Here is a 23,311-nt window from a genome sequence, read left to right on the forward strand (position 1 = left end):
AGAGAGAGAGAGAGAGAGAGAGAGAGAGAAAGAGAGAGAGAGAGAGAGAGGGGGAGAGAGAGAGAGAGAGAGAGAGAGAGAGAGAGAGAGAGAGAGAGAGAGAGAGAGACAGAGAGAGAGAGAGAGAGAGGGGGAGAGAGAGAGAGAGAGAGAGAGAGAGAGAGAGAGAGAGAGAGAGAGAGAGAGAGAGAGAGAAAGAGAGAGAGAGAGAGAGAGGGGGAGAGAGAGAGAGAGAGAGAGAGAGAGAGAGAGAGAGAGAGAGAGAGAGAGAGAGAGAGAGAGAGAGAGGTCTGTTACTGTCTGAGTTATCTTGCAGATGGCAAAAAGCCGGTTTCCTTGCCTGAGTTCCCTGCCCAGGTAACTCTGGGAGCTACCTGGCATTCTTTCCCTTCCCTGTCTGAGAAATCTATACTAGGATAGGTTCTCCTTCCTCTCCTCAGTCCTGGTTATCTTCATTCTTCAAAAGCCACCTAGGATGGGGACATAGTGCAGACCACACTAAAGTGGTGGCCTCTCACTGCTCTTAACTGTCAAGGGCATAGGAAGACTGAAAGTCAGGGAACCTCACATCCTTGTGGAATCTGGGCTGTATCCAAGAAGGGGCACTGCCTCAGTGCTTCAATGCACCACTAACATCTCTTTTCTGGATCCTTTTGAGACACTTACAGTTTAGCGGAATCTAGGCCTCTCTAAGAGACCTCAAACAGATACTAGAAGAATAGATCACTTTGTGCTCATCTCTTATAATCCCTTATTGCGGTTTCTGTTTACATGTTTGTCTGCTGCCCTAGGCTGCTCCCTGTCAGGACAGAGTCTAACTTACTTATCTTTGTGTCTCATCTAGCAGTGCCTGCCACATAGTGGGCAGTCCAGGAACGCTTGATGAAGGAAAGGGAATGTAAAGAGATTGTGTCTTACTATGTGCCTGTGTGCATAAATTTCTTATTAGACCCATATATTTTGAGTCTATCTCTAACCCCTCTAATGGTAGACTTGAGTTTATCTGCATCTGTGCGTCAGTATCAGGTGCCTGAGTATGCCCTCATATTTGAACAACAAAGACATCAATATCGTGGAGTGTGCAGTAGGGTAATATCCCCTTCTTTCCCCTGCTCTGACAAGGCTACTTGGAGAAGCTACAGGAACGATCTTTATTTATGCACATTCATAGCGATTCCTAATTATTCCCATTAATAAAGATGCCAGAAGTCCGCCGCACAATTACACATACACATCCCTGACACAGGATTCCCAAATCCTGGTCGTCGCGGGGCCGGAAGCGTGTGCCTGGGCCAGGACTCCACACTGTGAAATGCCAAACCTGCTTGTGGTTTCGAGACGATTATCCCTGATCTGCTTCCCAAATCAGCTACCATAGGCCATGGCCACGGTGTACTTTAATTCCAAGCGAATCTCGCGTAAATCTTGATACATTTTTGGCAAAAGAGGATTCGGGCCGCGTGCACTAGAATCTCTGCAGGCGGTAGAGGTGGCCACGTGCCCTCCCGCGTTCCCGCGACGCCCACCACGCCCCCTCAATGTAGGCGCACGCGCACACGCGCCCGCGGGGCAGTCTTCCGTCTTCCGCGCGCTTCCGCCTCCATCCTGGCAACACCCGTAGTGACGTACAGGCCCCGCCTCCCCTCGCGCAGTTCCCGGAAGTTGCCGGCCGGGAGCTGGGCTCTGGGCTCTGGGCTCTGTGCTGTCTTTGGCTGCGCCGGGGAGTAGTCTCCGGGCGAGAGGACCCAGCGGGGACAGAGTGGCGGGGTAGGGGCTTGGGCCGCTGCTTCTCGTACGTGGTGCGCACAGAGAACTGGTGATTATGTCGGGGCCGCAGCCCCTGGCGCTACAGCTTGAACAGTTGTTGAATCCGCGACCGCGCGAGGCGGATCCTGAAGCCGACCCGGAGGAGGGTGAGGCCTGACGGGGACAGGCCACGTGTGGGCCGGGGGCAGCCTGAGCGGCCGGCAGCCGTGTCTCGCCGCCTCTTGGGCAGAGGACCTTTGCCTCCTGGGAGGGTTGTCCCAGGGCTGGGGAGGAGGGTTTCGGCCTCTTTCTGAAGGGCCTTATCTGGACTTGGTGCTCGGGTGGGCGGAACATCCTGAGGACTCTAGCGAGGAGCCAGTCTTGTAGGTCGAAGGCTTTTGGAGGGAGCCGAAGGGTCTCATAGCAGGAGTTATCGTACAGAGTGCTCTTATTGGTACTGGGTTAAAAATGGGGGAGAAAGAAGTTCCCTCAGTTTTTCTAAGTCTAGCTGCTCCTAAGAACTTGCTTGGAAAGTAAAAGAAGGAGGATTCGTTGAAGCCTTTTTAGGCCTCAAGACATTTGCTCAGGGGCTGATGAGTGAAACTGCTCTTCTGTTAATCTGTTCAAGTTCTAATTGGAATTAATCCTGCTTTAGACTTGAGTCCGAGAAGTGTGAGGAAAGGAGAATAAGCTGGAATAAATGTGACTGCTGGACTGTGTTTTAGGAATGGAAGGAAATGGGACTGTGTAGCCAATATCAGTGATGAAAACGCTCTAAGGAATGGGACAAAGTGATGCTGGAATAGAATGGCTGACTTAAGGTGTTTAAGGGACTGTCACACATGGAAGAAGAATTAAACTAGTTTTATATGATCCAAGGCATAGAAATATATATATTTCTATGCCTTGGATCATATAAAACTAGTTTAATTGCATGAGTAGATGCAGGTAGTCAGGTTTCTGTTAAAGTAGAGCAATAAGATGAGCCTGAGGTGATGAGTTATCTGTACCTGAAAGTTAGTGGGGACTTTGTAAGAAGACAGTCAGGCATCAGGTGAAGGGATGAACAGGGTTGCTGTTACAGTGTCTGCTAACCTGGAGATTCTGATTACTTTATCCCTTCTCCCACAGCCACTGCTGCCAGAGTGATTGACAGGTTTGATGAAGGAGAGCATGAGGAAGGTGATTTCCTGGCAGTGGGTAGCATTAGAAAACTGGCATCAGCCTCTCTCCTGGACACAGACAAAAAATATTCAGGCAAGGCCACTTCTAGAAAAGCTTGGAAGGAAGACCACTGGGAGCAGGCTCTGCCAGGTTCATCTGGTGAGTAGACCTACTTTCATGGTACTCTTTCTCTTTCTTCCTTAATATTTTCAGGTTAAAATCTTTTTTTATTCTTTTTTTTTTTTATGAATCTCTTCAAGACTAGTCTATGTGCCTTTACCTACTATCTTAGGAGAGACCATTGATTTGGCATTAGAAAGAGCCTTAGCAGTTTCTTAATTTCACTTCATAAGAAACCCAAAGCCCTGAGTGATTAAGGGACTATACTCATATATTCACACTAATGGTTCACTCAGAAATGGTGTAGGGAAAGAGCAATGTATGTTGGATAATGAATGGAGAGGGCTATATATTGAAAAAATATTACATCCAATGAATACGCTTCTGATCTTGTATTTTGATCCTTTTCCTTTTGTTTTTCATGTCTTACATTGAATCACTGTAAAATATTAGTAATTTGTGAAACTCATTTTTGCTGGTATAAAAATAAATTAATTCTCTCTTCTTCCCTGCAAGAGAGCTAGGAGAATATTAGCTTACAGTTTTAAAACATTGTAAGTTTCTCAAAGTCAAAGAAGGGGTTGGGTATGGTGATTATTGAGTGGATGCCATTTGCTTTCCTTAAGAGAGATCAAAGGTACCATGTGGAGAATCCACAGATACCATGAAAGAAACTATCATTCAGGATATGATACCATTATTTAGTCCTTGACATAGCTCTGGAAGCTCCTGATAAGATCACTTCATATTGTTTGCCTAAAGACTGATAAAAGGACTAATCATGCGACAAATTTAATATTTATTGAGATCTCACCATATGTCAGACACAGTGGTAAGCTCTTTAAGTTCTAAGAGCCTGGAACAAATAAATCCTCAAAAAATGTTGTTATTGCCATTGTCATTACATACATCATCTCAGTTCTCCCAGTAGTTCTATGAGGTTGGTTGTTTTTAGTCTCATTTTACAGATAAGGAAATTGAGAGGCAGATTGGTTAAGTAACTTGTTCAAGGTCATATAGCTAGTAACCAGAACAGCCAGGATTCAGATGATGGCAGCCTGACTCCAGGATTTACTCTATGAATGTTTCTTAATCTGAGAACTTGCATACATTTAAAGAATTTGAAGGATTATTTCTGTTTACTGTTGTTGCACTTAGTTTTTGTGTTTATATTTCTATATCTCTACGTCTTATTGTGTCTTGAGTTTATGTGTAGTTCTGTAATATAAAGAAATACTTAAGACCCGTTGTATTTCCATAATGTCTTTTCATTTTATTGAAGAAAGTTGTCGGTAATTGGTCTCTGTATAAATTGTGCTTGCTGTATATGATTGGATAATTAGTAAAGCTTGTAAGTATCAGGTGGTAACCTAAGCATAAATAAAACAAGGAGCCTTCACTAGCATTCCATCTGTTAGGCTCAAGTCTGAACTCTTTCCCATGGAAGATGAGACCCTTCCTCATGTACTCCAAGAGCAACTCTCTAGCCTCCTCTCCCTGCAGTTACCTGTGCATTCTGTTGTTAGTGTACTTGTGTAATGTTGGACCTTTGCACATACTTCTTCCATTTTTCCCTCTTCTCTGTCTCTGGCAGAGCTGTTAGTTATGCTTATTAAGTAAAATTATAATGTCAGCTTCTTCACATGAAGATATTTTTCACCTTTCCCTAATGGTTAGGTGGTTCCTTCTTTATATGTTTTGCACTAATAGTATTGTAAAATAATTATTGGTATGCCTATCAGTCACTCCTACCAGACTATTCTATTTGTCTTTCCTTAACCTTTATTTATGCTTGGTTCATAAAAGTTGCTTGTTAAATATTTAATAAATTTGATATACTGGTGTGATAGAGATTATGCATTTGGGATAGAACAAGAAAAGCCATATTTTTTTCAGATGTTGTTTTGGAAATACTAGTAATTCTCCAACACCAGTGAACAGCCTATCATTCTTTGAAGCCTGGGCCAAATGTTACCTCTTCTTCATGGCCTTGCTTAAATTCACTTGCCTCCTAATTATGGTTTTTCCTTCCTCTGGGCTTGTTAAAACTTTGTCAAGCACTGTTAATTCTTCCCTGTGTTATGGTTTTGACTCATGTGTGTTTTCCACCAGAACTGTTTATTAAGGTAGGACCCATGTCTTATTCATGTTTGCTTCCCCCCAGCATTTTTCTACCACCCCCTTTTTAAAAAATATATTTTATTGACAGATCATCACACACTTACATTTCATACATGGTTCACAATCAGTGGCTCACAACATCACCACATAGTTGTGCACTCGTCACCACGATCACCTGTCAGAACACCTGCGTCCCTCCAGAAAAAGAAATAAAAAGAAAAAAAGTCATATATCCCCCATCGACCACCAGCATTTCCACCTACCCAATTTATCCTACCCCATCCCCCCCATTATTTATTTATTTTATCCATATTTTTGTACTCATCTGTCCATACCCTGGACAAAAGGAGCATCAGAGGCAAGGCCTCCACAATCACATAGCCACATTGCAAAAGTTATGTCTTTATACAGTCATCTTCCAGAATCTGCACCACTGGAACACAGCTCAGCAGCTCCAGGCACCTCCCTCCAGCCACTACAACACACCATAAACCAAAAAGGGATGTTTATACAATGCACAAAAGCAACTTCCAGGATAACCTCTTGAGTCCTCCGGTAACCCCCCAGCCACCGAAACCCTACCCTGTCCCACTTTGCTTCTCCCCGTCCTGGTCAGGAAGGCCCTACCAATCCCCTGATGCTGGGTCCCTGCTCATCCTGGGAGTTCTGTCCCACGTTCTCTCCTTTTTAAGAGGATTCCCTTAAAGAGAATAAAATACAGGATTCCTATATACCACCCCACCACCATGCTTTGTATTGGTTTGGAACATTTGTTACAATTGATGATAATATATTTTTATAACTGTACTATTAATTAAAGTCTGTGGTGTAACTTAGGGTTCACTGTGTTGTGTAGTTCTATGGATTTTTTTTTAAAATTTTGTTCTGTATACGCAATTTAACATCTCTCCTTTTAACCACATCAGATATATATTTCAGTGTAATTGAGTCACAGTGTTGGGCTACCATCATTATCATCCATTACCTATTGCTCAGCATTTTAAAGATGGTAGATGTGTAATAAATTGAATTGAGCACAGCTAATACCTTTTTTTTTTCCTGGCATATTTCTCAAGGTTATACCCATTTTTTTCCTTCTTCCCTTTCTTGTTTAGATGAGAACATATCTGAAGAGGAAGGGTCTGGAGCTGCGGATTCAGAGGGACTGGGTCTGGCAGACTCTGACGAAGATCACTTGAGTGCTGCCGAGGAAGGGGAGTGTGGTGCTGATGGAGGGAATAGTCTGGCCTGGAGGAAGAGCAGAAGCCTTTCTGGGACAACACTGGACTCCAGTACCATCTGTGGCTTTGAAAAATTTACTGAGGGGATGGATGACCTTCGTAGCAGTGAGGTGGAAGAGGATGATGAGGATGAAGAAGAGAGTGGTGTGGAAGAAGGGGATGGTGAGGAAGACTTTGGTGATGAAAGTGAGGAAGATAGGGCTGAAGTCAAGAGCAGTGAGGATGATGGTGTGGTGATGACCTTCTCCAGTGTCAGAGTATCCGAGGAAGTGGAGAAAGGAAGAGCCGTGAAGAACCAGATAGGTTTGTACCTAGCTTAGCTTTTTCAAAGGATCTGCATTTGATCTACTTTTTGTTTGTTTTTGGCTTGTTCTCTTTCTCCTGTGCACTTCCAATTAGTTTCTGATGTGCTACACTTATTTACAAACCTGAAGCCCCATTTCTCTATTCGTAGCCAGTCACTTCCACACCGACCTGCTTGGGTGGTTCTGCTTCAGGTACCTTGGACGATTCTTTGAAGAGTGTTTTCTCCCCCTCATGTAGCTTCTCTTACATTTGCTTCCAAGATACCTAATTTATTTTCTGTAATAGTGTTTCCATGGCATGAAACTGTTTTAAAGCTGCACTGCTTAGAGAACAGGTGTAATTTCCTGTCTCTCTTTTACCTTTCTGCCCCAGGAAGGTTTTATAACTGAAGAATGGCATTCTCTTCTTCCTTTCTCAGCTCTGTGGGACCAGCTCTTGGAAGGAAGGATCAAATTACAGAAGGCTCTGTTGACCACCAATCAGCTTCCTCAACCGGATGTTTTTCTTCTTTTCAAGGACAAAGGTGGCCCAGAATTTGCCAGTGCCCTAAAAAATAGTAAGGATACTTATGCCATACGAGGATACGTAGAATCACTGGGGTACATTGAGATACACTAGAGCTGATATATCTGCAGCATCACAGGGTTAAAGGAAAGAAAGGGGAAAGATTTGGTTTCTGTGATATTATAATATAGAGTAGTGGTTTTCAACCTTTTCTTTTTAAATAACAATGTGACCCCTTTTTTTAAAAAGACTTTTTTTTATTGTGAAAAATAGCATATAAACAAAAAAAGCAATAAATTTCCAGGTACATTTTGATAAGTAGTTATACAACAAATTTTAAAATCTGGTATTGGTTACAGTTCCACGATTTTTCATTTTTTCTTCTAACTGCTCCAAGAAGAGATATCTATATATTGATTCAGCAGTCAAACAATTCATTTGTTAAATCCTGTCTTCTCTATTATACTCTTCCTTCTCTTTTTTCTTCTTTTTTTTTTGTGAAAAATAGCATATATACAAAAAAGCAGTAAATTTCAAAGCACATTGTAACAGTTAGTTGTAGAACCGATTTCAGACTTTGGGTTAAAATTCTACAATTTTTAAGGTTTTATTTCTAGCTTCTCTAAGGTATTGGAGACTAAAAGAAATGTCAGTATACTGATTCAGCACTTGTACTCATTTGTTAAACCCGACCTTCTCTGTATAATTCCACCTTTGATCTTTCTCTCATCCTTTAGAGGTATTTGGGTTATGGCCATTCTAACATTTTCTTGTTGGAGGGGGCTGTTGATTATATGGGATAGGGGAATGAAACTAGTTGATGTTCTGAAGAGGCTGGACCCTCTGCATTTTAGGACCTGTGTGGTCCAGGGACCCATTTGGAGGTTGTAGGTTTCTGGAAAGTTACCCTGTCACATGAAACGTTTGTAGAATCTTATTAATGCCTTAGGTATTCTTTAAGATTGGCAGGAATGGTTTTGGTTGGGGTTTGGCAAGTTATGATAATAGCGATGGCAATGTAACCCTTTTATCAAATGAGGACTTCTTTAACTGAAATGGATTGAATGCTTGAGCCACATGTATTCTGCTTTCTTTTCACCTACCCTCCTTCACCCCTTGGGTGAGTTACTTTCTTAGTGCTCAGAGAATACTGTTTGCAAACCCATTGGTATAGGAAAAAAGGGAGAGAATGAAATAGCTAAATTCAGTTTGATTGTATCACATGCTTAAAAAGATGCCATTCTTTGTTTGGGAGGTTTTTAGAACAACATGCTAAGGTGACCTAATTCATACCTTCCTTTGGTGGCATGTATTTAGATTGAGGAAATATGATGGTAGCAGAGGGAAGAACAAGTTTTGAAAGAAAATTCTGGCTATAAAGTTGATTTTAGGAGAGGAAATGCGTTTAGAGATTATTTGGTTACCAATCCCCTCATTTTACAGATGAGAAAACCGAGTCCCACAGAGAATGACTTGCCCAAAGTTACAGAGCTTGTTTATGCCTGGCAGAGACAAAACTCCAGCTTTGCTGCCTTACCATCTAGAAGTCTTCTTGCTATACCATGCTGTCGCCTGTGTGCTGTGTGCCTGTGTGCTCAGTAGTACCGAGGACAGGGGCACAGGGTGACTTGGGTGAGTCTCTGTGCCCTGTGGTTTGAATCATTCCTTATTTGCATGCTGAGACTTGGTGGTATTTTTTGTTTTGTTTTTTTTCTCTTTAAAGCTTGCTGTTATAGAATTTTAGAGTTAGAGTTGGAAAAAACCCAAGGAGGCCATCTACTTATGTGCCTGGCTGTAGGTAGAACCACCTTAAACCATTCAAGATAGATGTATAAGATTTCTAGGATAGAGAATTCTATGAACTTTGCTTGTAGGATAATACCTGATTTAATTTAGAATTTCTTCCTAGGGTCCAGTCTTGCCATAGTTGAAGTCTGTTTTCTCTTTGAAAACAAATAGGAATCAGCTACCTGGGCAATCCTTCCCACCCTCCCATTTAGGGGTCCTTTATGTCCCCTCTCTCCTTAAATAAAAAATAGATTGGTGGTTTTCAGTTTTTTTTGAGATTTTCGAAGCACTTCCATGCTATTTTTAATGCCCTAGTACCCTAATTCTAGGTATGCTTTTAGAATGAGACCTGGACTCTTATAGATTAAACGTCTTAAATATTTCACTGTAAGATGTTTTCCATTTTGTTACGCATTACTTTTCTTGCATGAGTCTTTTCCTTTTTTTTTGGCGTGGCGGGGGGTGTGTCGTTGGGAGGGAGGAGATTCATTTTAAAATATAGGGAGTATTAGGTCTAATGAACACATTCTTATTTTTGGGTAGAATTTTGTTTCTTTAGCTCTTTTGATATTTTACTTTTGTTTTACCACAATTTTTATCTTTTCATGTCTTTTTTTTGTGTGTGTGCTTATTTCCTTTTTGCTTCACTGGTACACTCCAGTTAATATGACGGTTGGAGTGATTGTGGCAGAGGGGGGGATGAAGAATATGTTTGTTTGGTATCATACATTCTAGGATGTAGAGTTCTCCGATAGCCAGAATTTCTGCGCAGCCAAAGGGTAGCTAATTTTTGTTTGTTTGTTCTAGCCTTTCTGTGGCAAAATAACATAGTATATTCTACATGTACTTTCATGTCTAGGTAAACAGAGTTGAAGAGAAATTTCTTGGCTTCATATTCTGGATGAACAATTTATGCTGTAATATATAAAAGTATATTGCTGGTGGGAAGCATAAGCTGAATTTGTATCAATTCCAGAACAAACACTAGAACTTACTGTCCTTAATTTAAATCTCTTCAGTTTGGTTGATTTTACAGACTAGTTCAAGTCAGACTGTGTGGGTTTAGATTTCATCTCAACAGTGGATTAACTATGTGACCTTGGGGGAGTTACTTAACTTCACAGTAAAATGGGGATAATATGGTTGTGAGGATTAAAGGACATGATCAATATAAAGCATTAGCACAGGGTCTGGCACACAGCATACCATAAATATTAGGTACTAGTATCCTTTTTCTGCTGAAACAGGCATTTGACAATTTTCAGCCATGTGAATAATTATCAGTGTAACTAACCATCATTCTCTCTGTCTTCGGTGTTTTTTGACGCTTTATCAGTATTCAAACTCTATATAATTTAACTGTTTGTTCTGGAAAATGGTCAGTGTTGTATTTTACTGTAATATTTAGAATTCAGCTTCTGCCTCTTAGGAGTCTCTGGAAAGGTGCTGGTTTGACTTCTCATTTCTTCCCTTCTCAGGTTCTTCTTTTAGCATCTCAGTATAAATTTCATTGCATTTAGAATCTCATTCTCAGGTTGTGTTTTCTCAATAAACTCTCTTTGGCACTGTCATTTATTCTCATAACCTTAACACTAACTACAAAAATAGCAGACTTCTGCTATTTCTAGCCCCGTGAACTTGTGAGCACCATGCCTTTGCAGCTTCAATATCCTAAACTCCACTTTTCAAAGACAGACATTTCTTCTTCCTTCCCTCAGCGCACACATACACTTAGTCCTCCATCAACTTGGTGAGGAGTCTTTTTCCCTTGCTGAGAGAACTGGGATTGGAACCTAAGTTGTCTGACTCTGTCCACTCCTGTTTTCTAGTTGACTATTTTCTCTCATGACATTCTCTCAATAGTATCCTTTTTTAAAAAATTAAAAAAATATATATATAACAAAGAAACACAAACATTCTTAACATATGATCATTCTGTTCTACCTATATAATCAGTAATCCACATCATCGCGTAGTTGCATATTCAACATCATGATCATTTCTTAGAACATTTGCATCAATTCAGAGAAAGAAATAAAAGACAACAGGAAAAAATTCACACATACCATACTCCTTATCTCCCCTTTCTTTTTTTAAATTTATTTGTGTATGATACATAACCACATACAAACACATTCTTATCATATGATCATTCCGTTCTTGTTATATAATCAATAACTCATACTGTCATCACATAGTTGTATATTCATCATCATCATCTTTTCCTAGAACATTGGCATCAATTCAGAAAAAGCAATAAAAAGAAGACAGAAAAAAATTCATATATACCATACCCCTGACCCCTCCCCTTCACTGATCACCAGCGTTTCAATCTACTAAATTTATTTTATTTGTTCCCCCTATTATTTATTTATTTTTAATCCATATGTTTTACTTGTCCATTGATGAGGTAGACAAAAGGAGCATCAGACACAAGGCTCTCACAACCACACAGTCATATCGTCATACAATTATCTTCAAGAAACATGGCCACCAGAGCACAGCTCCACATTTTCAGGCAGTTTCCTCCAGCCTCTCCAATTCAACTCAATAGTGTCCTTTTAAAAATAAAAGAGAACATTTTATTTTATGTAAAAAAACCTCTGATGGTGTAGGGTATTTAATAGATACAAAAGGTAAAATGTGAAAAGTCTCCTGCCCAACTGTATCTACTAGCAATCCATTTTATGTCTTCTGAGTAAAATATGATAGTTCCTTGTATCTTTCCATAGACAGTCCATGTTTATATAAGCAATTATGTGTATACTTCCCTGACTTTTATTTATTTATTTATTTATTTATTTATTTACATGGGCAGGCACTGGGAATCGAACCCGGGTCCTTGGGCATGGCAGGCAAGCATTCTTACCTGCTAAGCCACCGTGGCCCGCCCCCTCACTTTTATTTTAATGCAAATAATAACATACAATACATACCTCCATTTTGCTTTTTTCACTTAATATATCTTGCCCTCCTTTTCTTCTTTTTCTTTTAGTATTACAGGGTGTTAAAACCTGTTGGGCCCTAAAATTATATGCCTTGTATACATGTTAGATATTAGTAATTATAACTCTGGAAACTTGAAGTAATTTCAAAGAAATTTTAAAATATTTTTGTGGCTTCATGAATGGTGAGTCATGAACTGACCTTCATAAAGTAAAGGGATTTTCTATGCACAAAGCCATTTCTCTAAGGAGGTGAGCATTTGTCTCTGACTTTCTTTTAAGAAATGTTGCAGTACTAGAGGGTGGATCTTTTAGGTTGATGGCAGTGATGTGTCAGGAAGAAGGCAAGTTGCTTGAGGAAACCTTATTTATTTAGACTTTATTTAAAACTTTTCATTATGGAAAACATCAAACCTATATAAAAGTAGAGACGCTATTATAATGAACCCACAAATATCATCACCAGTTTAAACAATTATCAACTCATTGCAGTCTTATTTCATCTTGTTCTATTCTATAATTACAAGCTACCATTTGATCCAACAATCTAAAATTTAATCAGCAAATACCTCAGCTTATATCTTTAAAAGATAAGAACGTCTAAAAATCACAGTATCATTATCCCACATGAAAATATTAATATTTTCTTAATAAGCATGACTGATAGAAATGGGTGGAAGAATTAAGAAAGCATTTCTGTAGCAGGTACGTACTCTCTACTATCATTTTCAGAGTTTGCATTATGGCTTTAAATGAAGTGATTAAAAGAAAGCTAAGCTTAATCCATTATAAGTTGACCTTTTAATGAAATCTGTGTTATTAATTTATTTAATGGGATACCTTACAAACTACAGTGGGCACCATGTTTCATTACAGATTTAAAATGCAATATCACTAAAGACCTTTGCTAGAACCAATGGTTGACGTTTGGATATTTCCCATAAGCAAAAACATCCAAGAACTCAGTATAGTGTAATATAAATATAGAGAAAGTGTTAATTTTTTTTTTGCTTGCCTAAAAGTTTAAAAACAAATTATACTGTTAATTACATTTTCTTTGTTCCTCCTCATCTTCCCTTAGCCACTTACAGATCATAATTCACCCTCTCAGCTCTCTGTGGCCCCTTCTATGACCCCCAGTTATTTTGACTTGAATAGATCAAAATGTTTAATGCTAATTTGACCTCAGTGATAACAGATACCTTACAGAATAGCTTATTGTTCTAGTTTGCTAGCTGCTGGAATGCAACACACCAGAGACGGATTGGCTTTTAATAAAAGGGGATTTATTTTGTTGGTTCTTCAGAGGAAAGGCAGCTAACTTTCCACTGAGGCTCTTTTCTTACGTGGAAGGCACAGGATGGTCTCTGCTGGTCTTCTCTCCAGGCCCCTGGGTTCCAACAACTTTCCCCGGGGTGACTTCTCCAAAGGCCTGGGCTGAGCTGCACGTGCTGAGATGAGGAATGCTGAGCTGCTAGACTGTGCTACATTGCGTTCTCTCATTTAAGCACAAGCCAATTAAGTTAAACGTCACTCATTGCAGCAGACACGCCTCCTAGCCGACTGTGGATGTAATTAGCAACAGATGCGATTCACCTACCATTGGCTCATGTCCACAGCAACAGAACTAGGTGCTTTCACCTGACCAAGTTGACAACTGAATCTAACTACCACACTTATCAAATTTTTGAGTATATCAGAGGCAGTCATGTAGTTTACTAGATACAGTTTCTGGTTTGTTTTTTAAACTTTATTTTTAAATAGGCAGTGCAGTCACATGGTTTAAAATGTAAAATTCAAAAGGTACTAAAGACTGTACAGCGAAAATCTACCTTCCTATCCCATGCCCCCGCTATGTTTCTGGTCCTGTAGGCAACCAATATTATCAGTGAAATGTGTCCCCCCCACCCCCCTTTAATTACTTAGTTGCCTTAGGTGACAAATCCATGAACATCTATTTCAGTGTTCTCTCAATTAACACTTTATGGGTCATGGCAAAGTTCTCACAAATGATCTGTAGAACCCTGAGATGTTCTTAATTACTTGGGATGGGTTTAAGTATTACTTGGAACAAAGGCACTCCCGAGCTTCTCCAAGTGTGACCCTTCTCCAAGTGTGGCGTTGTGTAGGATTAAGGACCCTATTACTGCAGACTTCATCGAGCAAAGACAGTGTAAGATTGATCTTTTTGTATCACTCGTTGGCTAAATAACTTTACTGTTCTAATTATAAAAGTATGTCATGCTTATTTTGAAAATTCAGAAAATACATAAAGATATAGAGAAAAAAAATAAGAATTACCTGTGATCCTACTGCCCAGAGGTAACCAGAGTTGTCATTTTGGTAAATATCCTTCAAGATCTTTTTCTGTGCTTATCTCACACGCACACACACACACACACACACACACACACACACACACACTCAGACACACTCCTATTCCCACTTCTTTTTTTCATATTTCTTTTTAAAACAAAATTGAATTATGTTATATATACATTACATTTTAAGCACTTACTCTGTACTCAATATATTTTTTCATGTCAGTATGTTTAGATGTACATCAGCATTTTCAGTGGCTACAGAGTATTCCGTATTATAGATTTATTGCAATTTATTTAACCTATTCATATTGATGCTTAGGTTTATGCTAGTTTTCACTTTTATAAGACATACTTTGATAAACATCCTTGTACATACATATGTGTGCAATTTATCTAAGAATAGAAATACATTGCAAGCCACATGTATAATTTTAAATTTTCTAATAGCCACAATAAAAAAGGTAAAAGGAAACAGGTGAAGTTAATATTAATAATGTTTTATTTAACCCCATATTTCAAAAAATGACATTTAAACATTAAAAAATAACATTTAACATCATCATAAAATCATTATAAAAGTATAGAGATATTTTACTCTTTTTTTCTTTTTCCATGCTAAGTCTTTGAAATCCAGAATATAGTCTACATTTAGAGTTCATCTCAGTTTGGACTAGCCACATTTCAAGTGCTCAATGGTAGAAACTGTATTGGACAGCACAGATCTACATTCCTTGGAAATGTAATTGCTGGGACAGAGGGATTGCACTTTTTTATTTTTTTAAGGCTTTGGAATATACTGGTCAAACTGGTCCTTAGAAGAGTTGTAACAATTTAAATTCTCATCTGTGAAAGCTATTTTCTATACTCTTGCCAATATAGAATATTATGGATCTCTCATTTTTCCTAAACTCTAGGTGGGAAGTAAATTAAAGGCTATCATTTCTTGATAACTTTCTGTTTGATATTTATTTAATATCTGCTAACTTAGCATTGAAATATATGCTATGGTTTGTCTATTTATTAGAGAATGCATTCTGTGTAGGAAGACTTCTGGTCCCTGTTGAGCTACCACTTAATTTTCCCAACTGTTTATGAAGGCATTTATGTTATAAAAAGAATGAACTCGAGTCACAGGGAAAGTGCTTTTCCAAAGTGACCAAATGGTGGAACCAGGAGGAGTGTGTCAGGTTCTTAGGCATTGATACTACTTCCCCTGAATAAATGAGCCTTAGGTGGGTCATGGAACTGGAAGCTGATAACCGCTTAAAAATTACTGAAGCCAATCTTGTTGTCTTTGGCACCAAAACAATTTTTAATAGTGATAAGTTAGATAAAGAAGTAACCTTAACTTGTAGTAGCCTAGTAGTTCAAAGCAGGATCCTCTATCCACTTATATTCTTGGTGCAATTGAACGTGTCACTGTATGTTGGAGCTTTTTTATATGTACATTTATTAACTCAGATTTATGTGCCTGGCCACAAGAAAAAGAGGAAAAGAGAAACAGTTTTTAAATAGTGCCAGTAATTCTGCCTGCTATTTTATCCACTGAGTGAGTGCCCTAGAGTGAGCCTTAGATGGCAGGCAGAATCCGCAGTTGCCTCAGTTGAATTCTTTGTTCCTGAGTACTTATCCATTCAGCATCTTGTTAAACAGAGTATAGATCTAGTGTTTTAAAGTTGCAGAATGCTGCCTTTGTACAGCATGGTCCCTAAATGTGATCATTTGGTTTAATTGATGAAGTACCTTTAAGCCCTAATATTTGAAGGGAAAAACTGGTTATGAACTTGAATTTACTGAGAGACAACACAGTGCTATACTTACAAAGGGTAATTTAAGCAATTTTCAAAGTAGTTTTGTGAGAATTTGATCTTTGCTTTATGCTCAGACTTCAGAATTTAATCACAGCACAAGTTGGTACTCTACTTTCTTGTTGTTTATTTATGTAATTGTCTTAAAACATTCTTAAATCATTAAAAAAATCACACATGATATGATAAATGTACAGAAGCATTCTGGAGGAAAAGCAAAAGTCCTTTGCCTTATATTCAGTCATTCTAGTTCTGTTTACTTTTGTAAGTTTAGAGAATTTGCTTTTATCTCTGTTGATATCCATTCTCTTATATGAAAAAGGGAGATGCTACAGATAGGTTAAGGTGAGGATTGAAATTTTTTTTAATTTTATATTTTTATTGGGAAATCTTCACACACATACATTCCATTATGGTGCACAATCAGTGGCTCACAATATTATCACATAGTTCTGTATTCCTCACCATGATCATTTTTTATTTGCATCACTCCAGAAAAATAAATAAAAAGAAAAAGCAAAGAACTCATACATACCATACCCTTTACCCCTCCCTCTCATTGACCACTAGTATTTCCAGCTACCCAATTTATTTTACCCTTTGTCCTCCCTATTATTTATTTATTTTTTTATCCATATTTTTTTACTCATCTGTCTGGATAAAAGGAGCTTCTGACACAAGGTTTTCATAGTCACATAGTCACATTGTAAACATTGTATCTTTATACAGTCATTTTCAAGAATCAAAGCTACTGAACACAGCTCAACAGTTTCAGGTATTTCCCTGTAGCCACTCCAATACACCATAAACTAAAAAGGTAATATCTATATAATTCATAAGAATAACCTCCAGGATAACTCTTTACTCTGTGTAAGTCTCTTAGCTGCTGAAACTTTGTTTTGTCTCATTTCTCTCTTCCCCCTTTTGGTCAAAAAGGCTTTCTCAGTCCCTTGATGTTGGGTTCCAGCTCATCCCAGGATTTCTGTCCCGTGTTGCCAGGGAGATTGACACCCTTGGGAGTCATGTACCACATAGGAGGGAGGGCAGTGAGTTCACTTTAGAGAGAGAGGCCACATCTGAGCAACAAAAGAGGTTTTCTGGGGGGTGACTCTTAGGCTTAATTTTATTTTATTTAATTTTTTTTTTTTGTAATTTAGGTTTTTATTTAAAAGTAAAAATAAGTGAAATAAAAATGAAAGTGAAAATAATATTAATAAAATGTCATAAAATCCAATAAATATTCAAAGTATAATCATTTCAGCATGCAATAAAATTAAAAAGAAATTGCTAGGACATTTTATATTGTCTTCAAAATTTAGTGCCTACATCTGTTCCTGAGTTTTAACTATTATTTCTAAATTTTGAGATGCTGTTTTTTTCTATTTTAACATTTGTTTCCCCTATTATTTATTTTTATTCCATATGTTTTACTTGTCTATTGATAAGATAGATAAAACGAGCATCAGACACAAGGTTTTCACAATCACACAGTCACACTGTGAAAGACCCTTTAGTCTCACACAGAAGATGATATCATCCTTTAACCTGTATTCTGATATACCTTATCTAGTTCCCTCCAGCCTCTTCATTACATCTTGACTAACAAGGTGATATCTATTTAATATGTAAGAATAACCTCCAGGATAATCTCTTGACTCTGTTTGGAATCTCTCAGCCATTGACACTTTATTTTGTCTCATTTCACTCTTCCCCCTTTTGGTCGAGAAGGTTTTCTCAGTCCCTTGATGCTGAGTCTCAGCTCATTCTAGTATTTCTGTCCCACGTTGCCAGGAAAGTCTAAACCCCTGGGAGTCATGTCCCACGTAGACAGGGGAAGGGCGGTGAGTTTACTTGTTGTGTTGGCTGGAGAGAGAGGGTCTTAGGCCTAATTTTAAGCAGGCTTAGCCAGTCCTTTGCAGAAATAAGTTATATAGTGGTGAACCCCAAAATCTAGAGCTTGGCCTGTTGATTTTGTTGTCCCCACTGCTTGTGAGATTATCAGAAATTCTCCAAATGGGGAAGTTGAATATTTCCTCCTCTCTCCCTAGTCCCCCAAGGGGACTTTGAAAATACCTCTTTATTTACTGCCCAGATTACTCTTTTATTGGGGCCCTGGACAAACCAACAAAATCTCACACGCTATTCATGATTCCATGTACTTATGGTATTCAGCTAAACTGACCATGCCAGTTAAATTAGGAGATACACTACCCAAAATACAAATTTTGCACCCAATAAACAACTTTCCCTTTAGTCTCACACAGAAGATGATATCATCCTTTAACCTGTATTCTGATATACCTTATCCAGATCAGCTTCACATATATCACTACTCAAAGTCTGATCAATTTTTCAGACTTTTAAACAGTGAGGATTGAAAATTTGATTTAGCAATATCATGGTCATCTGACTTTGATAAGTAGTTTTGATTGAGTAATAGGGATGCAGTCTTGACTGGGGTGGGTTCAAGAGAGAATGAGAAAAAGGAATTTGACACAGTGAGTATAAACAACTCTCAAGGGATGTTGCTTTAAAGGGGAGCAGAGAAATGAGATGTTAGATGGAGTGGGATATGGAGTAGAGAGAGGTGGTTTGTTTGTTTTTTGAGATGGGAACAATAACAGCATGTTGTATGTTGATAAGAATGATCCATCAGGAAAGGGAAAATTGATGATGTGGGAAAGGGGGGGCATCTACTACAGCCATGTCCTGAGTAAGAGGAGATGGGACTAGTGCTCAAATAGAGTTGGTGTTAAATAACAGTGTGGACAGTTCAACTGTTAGGACAGGTGGGAAGAGAGTCTATATAGATGTAGGTAGGTAGGAGTCTGAAAACTATCTTTTTAATTTTTTTTATTAATCAAAAAAAAGAAAAGAAATTAACACAACATTTAGAAATCATTCCATTCTACACATGCACTCAGTAATTCTTAGTATCATCACATAGATGTATGATCATCATTTCTTAGTACATTTGCATCGATTTAGGAAAAGAACTAGCAAAACAGCAGAAAAAGATATAGAATGTTAATATAGAGAAGAGAATTAAAATAATAATACTAATAAAATATATATATATATAAAAAGGAAAAAGAAAAAAAACAAAAACAAAAGATACAAACACACAAACAAACAAAAAACCATATTTTAGGTGCAGCTTCATTCAGTGTTCCAACCTAGTTACATTACACTTAGGTATTATTGTGCTGTCCATTTTTGAGTTTTTGTATCTAGTCCTGTTGCACAGTCTGTATCCCTTCAGCTCCAATTACCCATTATCTTACCCTGTTTCTAACTCCTGCTGGTCTCTGTTACCAATGATATATTCCAAGCTGATTCTCGAATGTCGGTTCACATCAGTGGGACCATACAGTATTTGTCCTTTAGTTTTTGGCTAGACTCACTCAGCATAATGTTCTCTAGGTCCATCCATGTTATTACATGCTTCATAAGTTTAGTCTGTCTTAAAGCTGCATAATATTCCATTGTAGGTATACGCCACAGTTTGTTTAGCCACTCGTCTGTTGATGGACATTTTGGCTGTTTCCATCTCTTTGCAATTGTAGATAATGCTGCTATAAACACTGGTGTGCAAACGTCCGTCTGTGTCTTTGCCCTTAAGTCCTTTGAGTAGATACCTAGCAGTGGTATTGCTGGGTCGTAATCCATTATGCCATTCTATGTCTTTTGATTGGGAAATTCAGTCCATTAACTTTTAGTGTTATTACTGTTTGGATAATATTTTCCTCTACCATTTTGGCTTTTGTATTATATATATCATATCTGATTTTCCTTCTTTCTACACTTTACTCCAGACCTCTCTCTTCTGTCTTTTCGTATCTGACTCTAGTGCTCCCTTTAGTATTTCTTGCAGAGCTGGTCTCTTGGTCACAAATTCTCTCAGTGACTTTTTGTCTATAAATGTTTTAATTTCTCCTTCATTTTTGAAGGACAATTTTGCTGGATATAGGAGTCTTGGTTGGCAGTTTTTCTCTTTTAGTAATTTAAATATATCATCCCACTGTCTTCTAGCTTCCATGGTTTCTGCTGAGAAATCTACACATAGTCTTATTGGGTTTCCCTTGTATGTGACAGATTGTTTTTCTCTTGCTGCTTTCAAGATCCTCTCTTTCTCTTTGACCTCTGACATTCTAACTAGTAAGTGTCTTGGAGAATGCCTATTTGGGTCTAATCTCTTTGGGGTGCGCTGCACTTCTTGGATCTGTAATTTTAGGTCTTTCATAAGAGTTGGGAAATTTTCAGTGATAATTTCTTCCATTAGTTTTTCTCCTCCTTTTCCCTTCTCTTCTCCTTCTGGGACACCCACAAAACGTATATTTGTGCGCTTCATATTGTCATTCAGTTCCCTGATCCCCTGCTCAAGTTTTTCCATTCTTTTCCCTATAGTTTCTGTTTCTTTTTGGAATTCAGATGTTCCATCCTCCAGTTCACTAATTGTAGCTTCTGTCTCTTTAGATCTACCATTGTAGGTATCCATTGTTTTTTCCATTTTTTCTTCTTTGTCCTTCACTCCCACAAGTTCTGTGATTTGTTTTTTCAGATTTTCTATTTCTTCTTTTTGTTCAGCCCATGTCTTCTTCATGTCCTCCCTCAATTTATTGATTTGGTTTTTGAAGAGTTTTTCCATTTCTGTTCGTATATTCAGCATTAGTTGTCTCAGCTCCTGTATCTCATTTGAACTATTGGTTTGTTCCTTTGACTGGGCCATATCTTCAATTTTCCGAGCGTCATCCATTATTTTCTGCTGGTGTCTGGGCATTTGATCAGATTTCCCTGGGTGTGGGACCCAGCTGGTTGAAAGGTTTTTCTGTGAAATCTCTGGGCTCTGTTTTTCTTTTCCTGCCCAGTAGGTGGCGCTCGTGGCGGTCGTTTGTCTGCGGGGTAGTCGGCCCGGGAAACCGTGCATGGAGGCGGGGGTCGCTGGCCGCGGCTTGGGGGAGTGCCGGTCCAAACTGCCCAGCTGGCCCGAGACGCCAAGCATGACGGGAGGGCCCCGCTATCCAATGTTCCCAGTCAGACCGGGGAGCCACGTGCGTGGAGGGGACCCCAGTCGCCAGCCGCCCCGGCCGGGAAAATGTGCGCCCCTCGTGTATCTCACCGCAGCGGATTCTCCCTGCCCGTTCAGCCGTTCCAGAATGGGGTACGCTGTCTTTTTGGTCTCTGTCGTGACTCCAGGAGCTGTTTCGTATTGTTTCTGTTTCTTTAGTTGCTTTTCTGGAGGAGGAACTAAGACCCGCGCGTCTTACTAAGCCGCCATCTTCTCCGGAAGTGAAAACTATCTTTTGATTGTTCTGTTTTCTTTGAAATAGAAAAAAAATGTCATAAATTGCAGATGAGGAGTGTGAGAAGAGGTAGTAAAGATTTTGAGGAAAGATATGAGCTTGTCATACTGTCCATTTTCCACCACACTTTTACATTCTGCCTTATAGCTGCAACCAGCATTTCAGTGCTTATCCATACATTAACCCTAAAAGTTGAAAACCAATAAATTGCATTTACTTTGTATTATTACCATATAAATAAGGTTTAATACCAGAGAAGGGCAGAACTGGAAAATTACATTTTCTTTCTTGTGAGTTCAAGGTCATGACTCCTAGACCATTGAAAGGAGAATGCTCCTAGTGTCCATGGCAAGTGAATCTTTTATTCCCCTCTACCAAGTTAAAATCATGCCATATTTTAGTTTGCTTCACTTTTGAACTATTAATTTATTATATAGTCCTTTTCTTAAGATTCTAATATCCATTTTTTCCCCATGTAACTAGCTTTTGTCATGTCATTTTTTCCCCTGCAAACTCTAAATCCTGCCATCTCTTCTATAAAAACTTTCAGTGTAGGCTGATTGTTCTCAGGAACTACTAAATAGTTGTACTCAACTTCCTTTCGTTGCTCTTCCAGGTTGGAGCTACTGCTTTTGGGTTCTCTTAATTTCCATTATCTCAGTTTGTCAGTTTGCTGGAGTAACTTTCTAAGAAAACATGCATGGGAAGTAGATTTAAAAATATTCTTCCCTCATTCTTTTTTTTTAAATTTTATTTATTAAATGTATCAACATACAGATACAAACATTCCTACCATATGATTTTTTTTTTAATTTTTTTATTTATTTTTATTTTTTTTTATTAACGGAAAGAAAAAAAAAAAGAATTTAACACAACATTTAGAAATCATACCATTCTACATATGCACTCAGTAATTCTTAACATCATCACATAGATGCATGATCATTGTTTCTTAGTACATTTGCATCGGTTTAGAGGAACTAGCAACACAACAGAAAAAGATATAAAATGTTAATATAAAGAAAAGAAATAAAAGTAGTAGTAATAGTAAAAAACAACAACAACAAACAAACCAACAAGCAAACAAAAACAAAAAAAACCCTATAGCTCAGATGCAGCTTCATTCAGTATTTTAACATGATTACTTTACAATTAGGTATTATTGTGCTGTCCATTTTTGAGTTTTTGTATCTAGTCCTGTTGCACAGTCTGTATCCCTTCAGCTTCAATTACCCATTGTCTTACCCTGTTTCTAACTCCTGCTGAACTCTGTTACCAATGACATATTTCAAGTTTATTCTCGAATGTCCGTTCACATCAGTGGGACCATACAGTATTTGTCCTTTAGTTTTTGGCTGGATTCACTCAGCATAATATTCTCTAGGTCCATCCATGTTATTACATGGTTCATAAGTTTATCTTGTCTTAAAGCTGCATAATATTCCATCGTATGTATATACCACAGTTTGTTTAGCCACTCTTCTGTTGATGGAGATTTTGGCTGTTTCCATCTCTTTGCAATTGTAAATAACGCTGCTATAAACATTGGTGTGCAAATGTCCGTTTGTGTCTTTGCCCTTAAGTCCTTTGAGTAGATACCTAGCAATGGTATTGCTGGGTCGTATGGCAATTCACCATATGATTTTTTTAATTAATTAGAAAGTTTTTTTAAATATAACAAATAAACATTCTTAACATATGATCATTCTGTTCTACATATATAATCAGTAATTCATAGTATCATCACATAGTTGTATATTCATCATCATGATAATTTCTTAGAGCATTTGCATCAATTCAGAAAAAGAAATAAAAAGACAAAAGAAAAAAATTCATACATACCATACCCTCTACCCCTCCCTTTCATTGATCACTGGCATTTCAATCTACTAAATTTATTTTAACATTTGTTCCCCCTATTATTTATTTATTTTTAATCCA

At 38.3% G+C, this 23,311-nt stretch overlaps 1 protein-coding gene across 3 annotated transcripts in view; it reads left to right on the top strand.

Moving 5' to 3' along the window:
* The first annotated feature begins 1,652 nt into the window (after nucleotides 1-1,652).
* The window catches only part of AATF (apoptosis antagonizing transcription factor), a 157,373-nt gene continuing 135,714 nt past the window's right edge, over nucleotides 1,653-23,311 (top strand). For all 3 annotated transcript variants that reach the window (XM_077165064.1, XM_077165065.1, XM_077165063.1), the window contains exons 1-4: nucleotides 1,653-1,913; nucleotides 2,878-3,069; nucleotides 6,267-6,695; nucleotides 7,117-7,254. In XM_077165064.1, coding sequence (XP_077021179.1) covers nucleotides 1,823-1,913; nucleotides 2,878-3,069; nucleotides 6,267-6,695; nucleotides 7,117-7,254 — 850 coding nt within the window. In that variant the 5' untranslated portion in view covers nucleotides 1,653-1,822. The remainder of the gene's footprint in view (nucleotides 1,914-2,877; nucleotides 3,070-6,266; nucleotides 6,696-7,116; nucleotides 7,255-23,311) is intronic.

The sequence above is a fragment of the Tamandua tetradactyla genome, chromosome 6, assembly GCF_023851605.1.
Source record: "Tamandua tetradactyla isolate mTamTet1 chromosome 6, mTamTet1.pri, whole genome shotgun sequence".
NCBI lineage: Eukaryota > Metazoa > Chordata > Mammalia > Pilosa > Myrmecophagidae > Tamandua > Tamandua tetradactyla.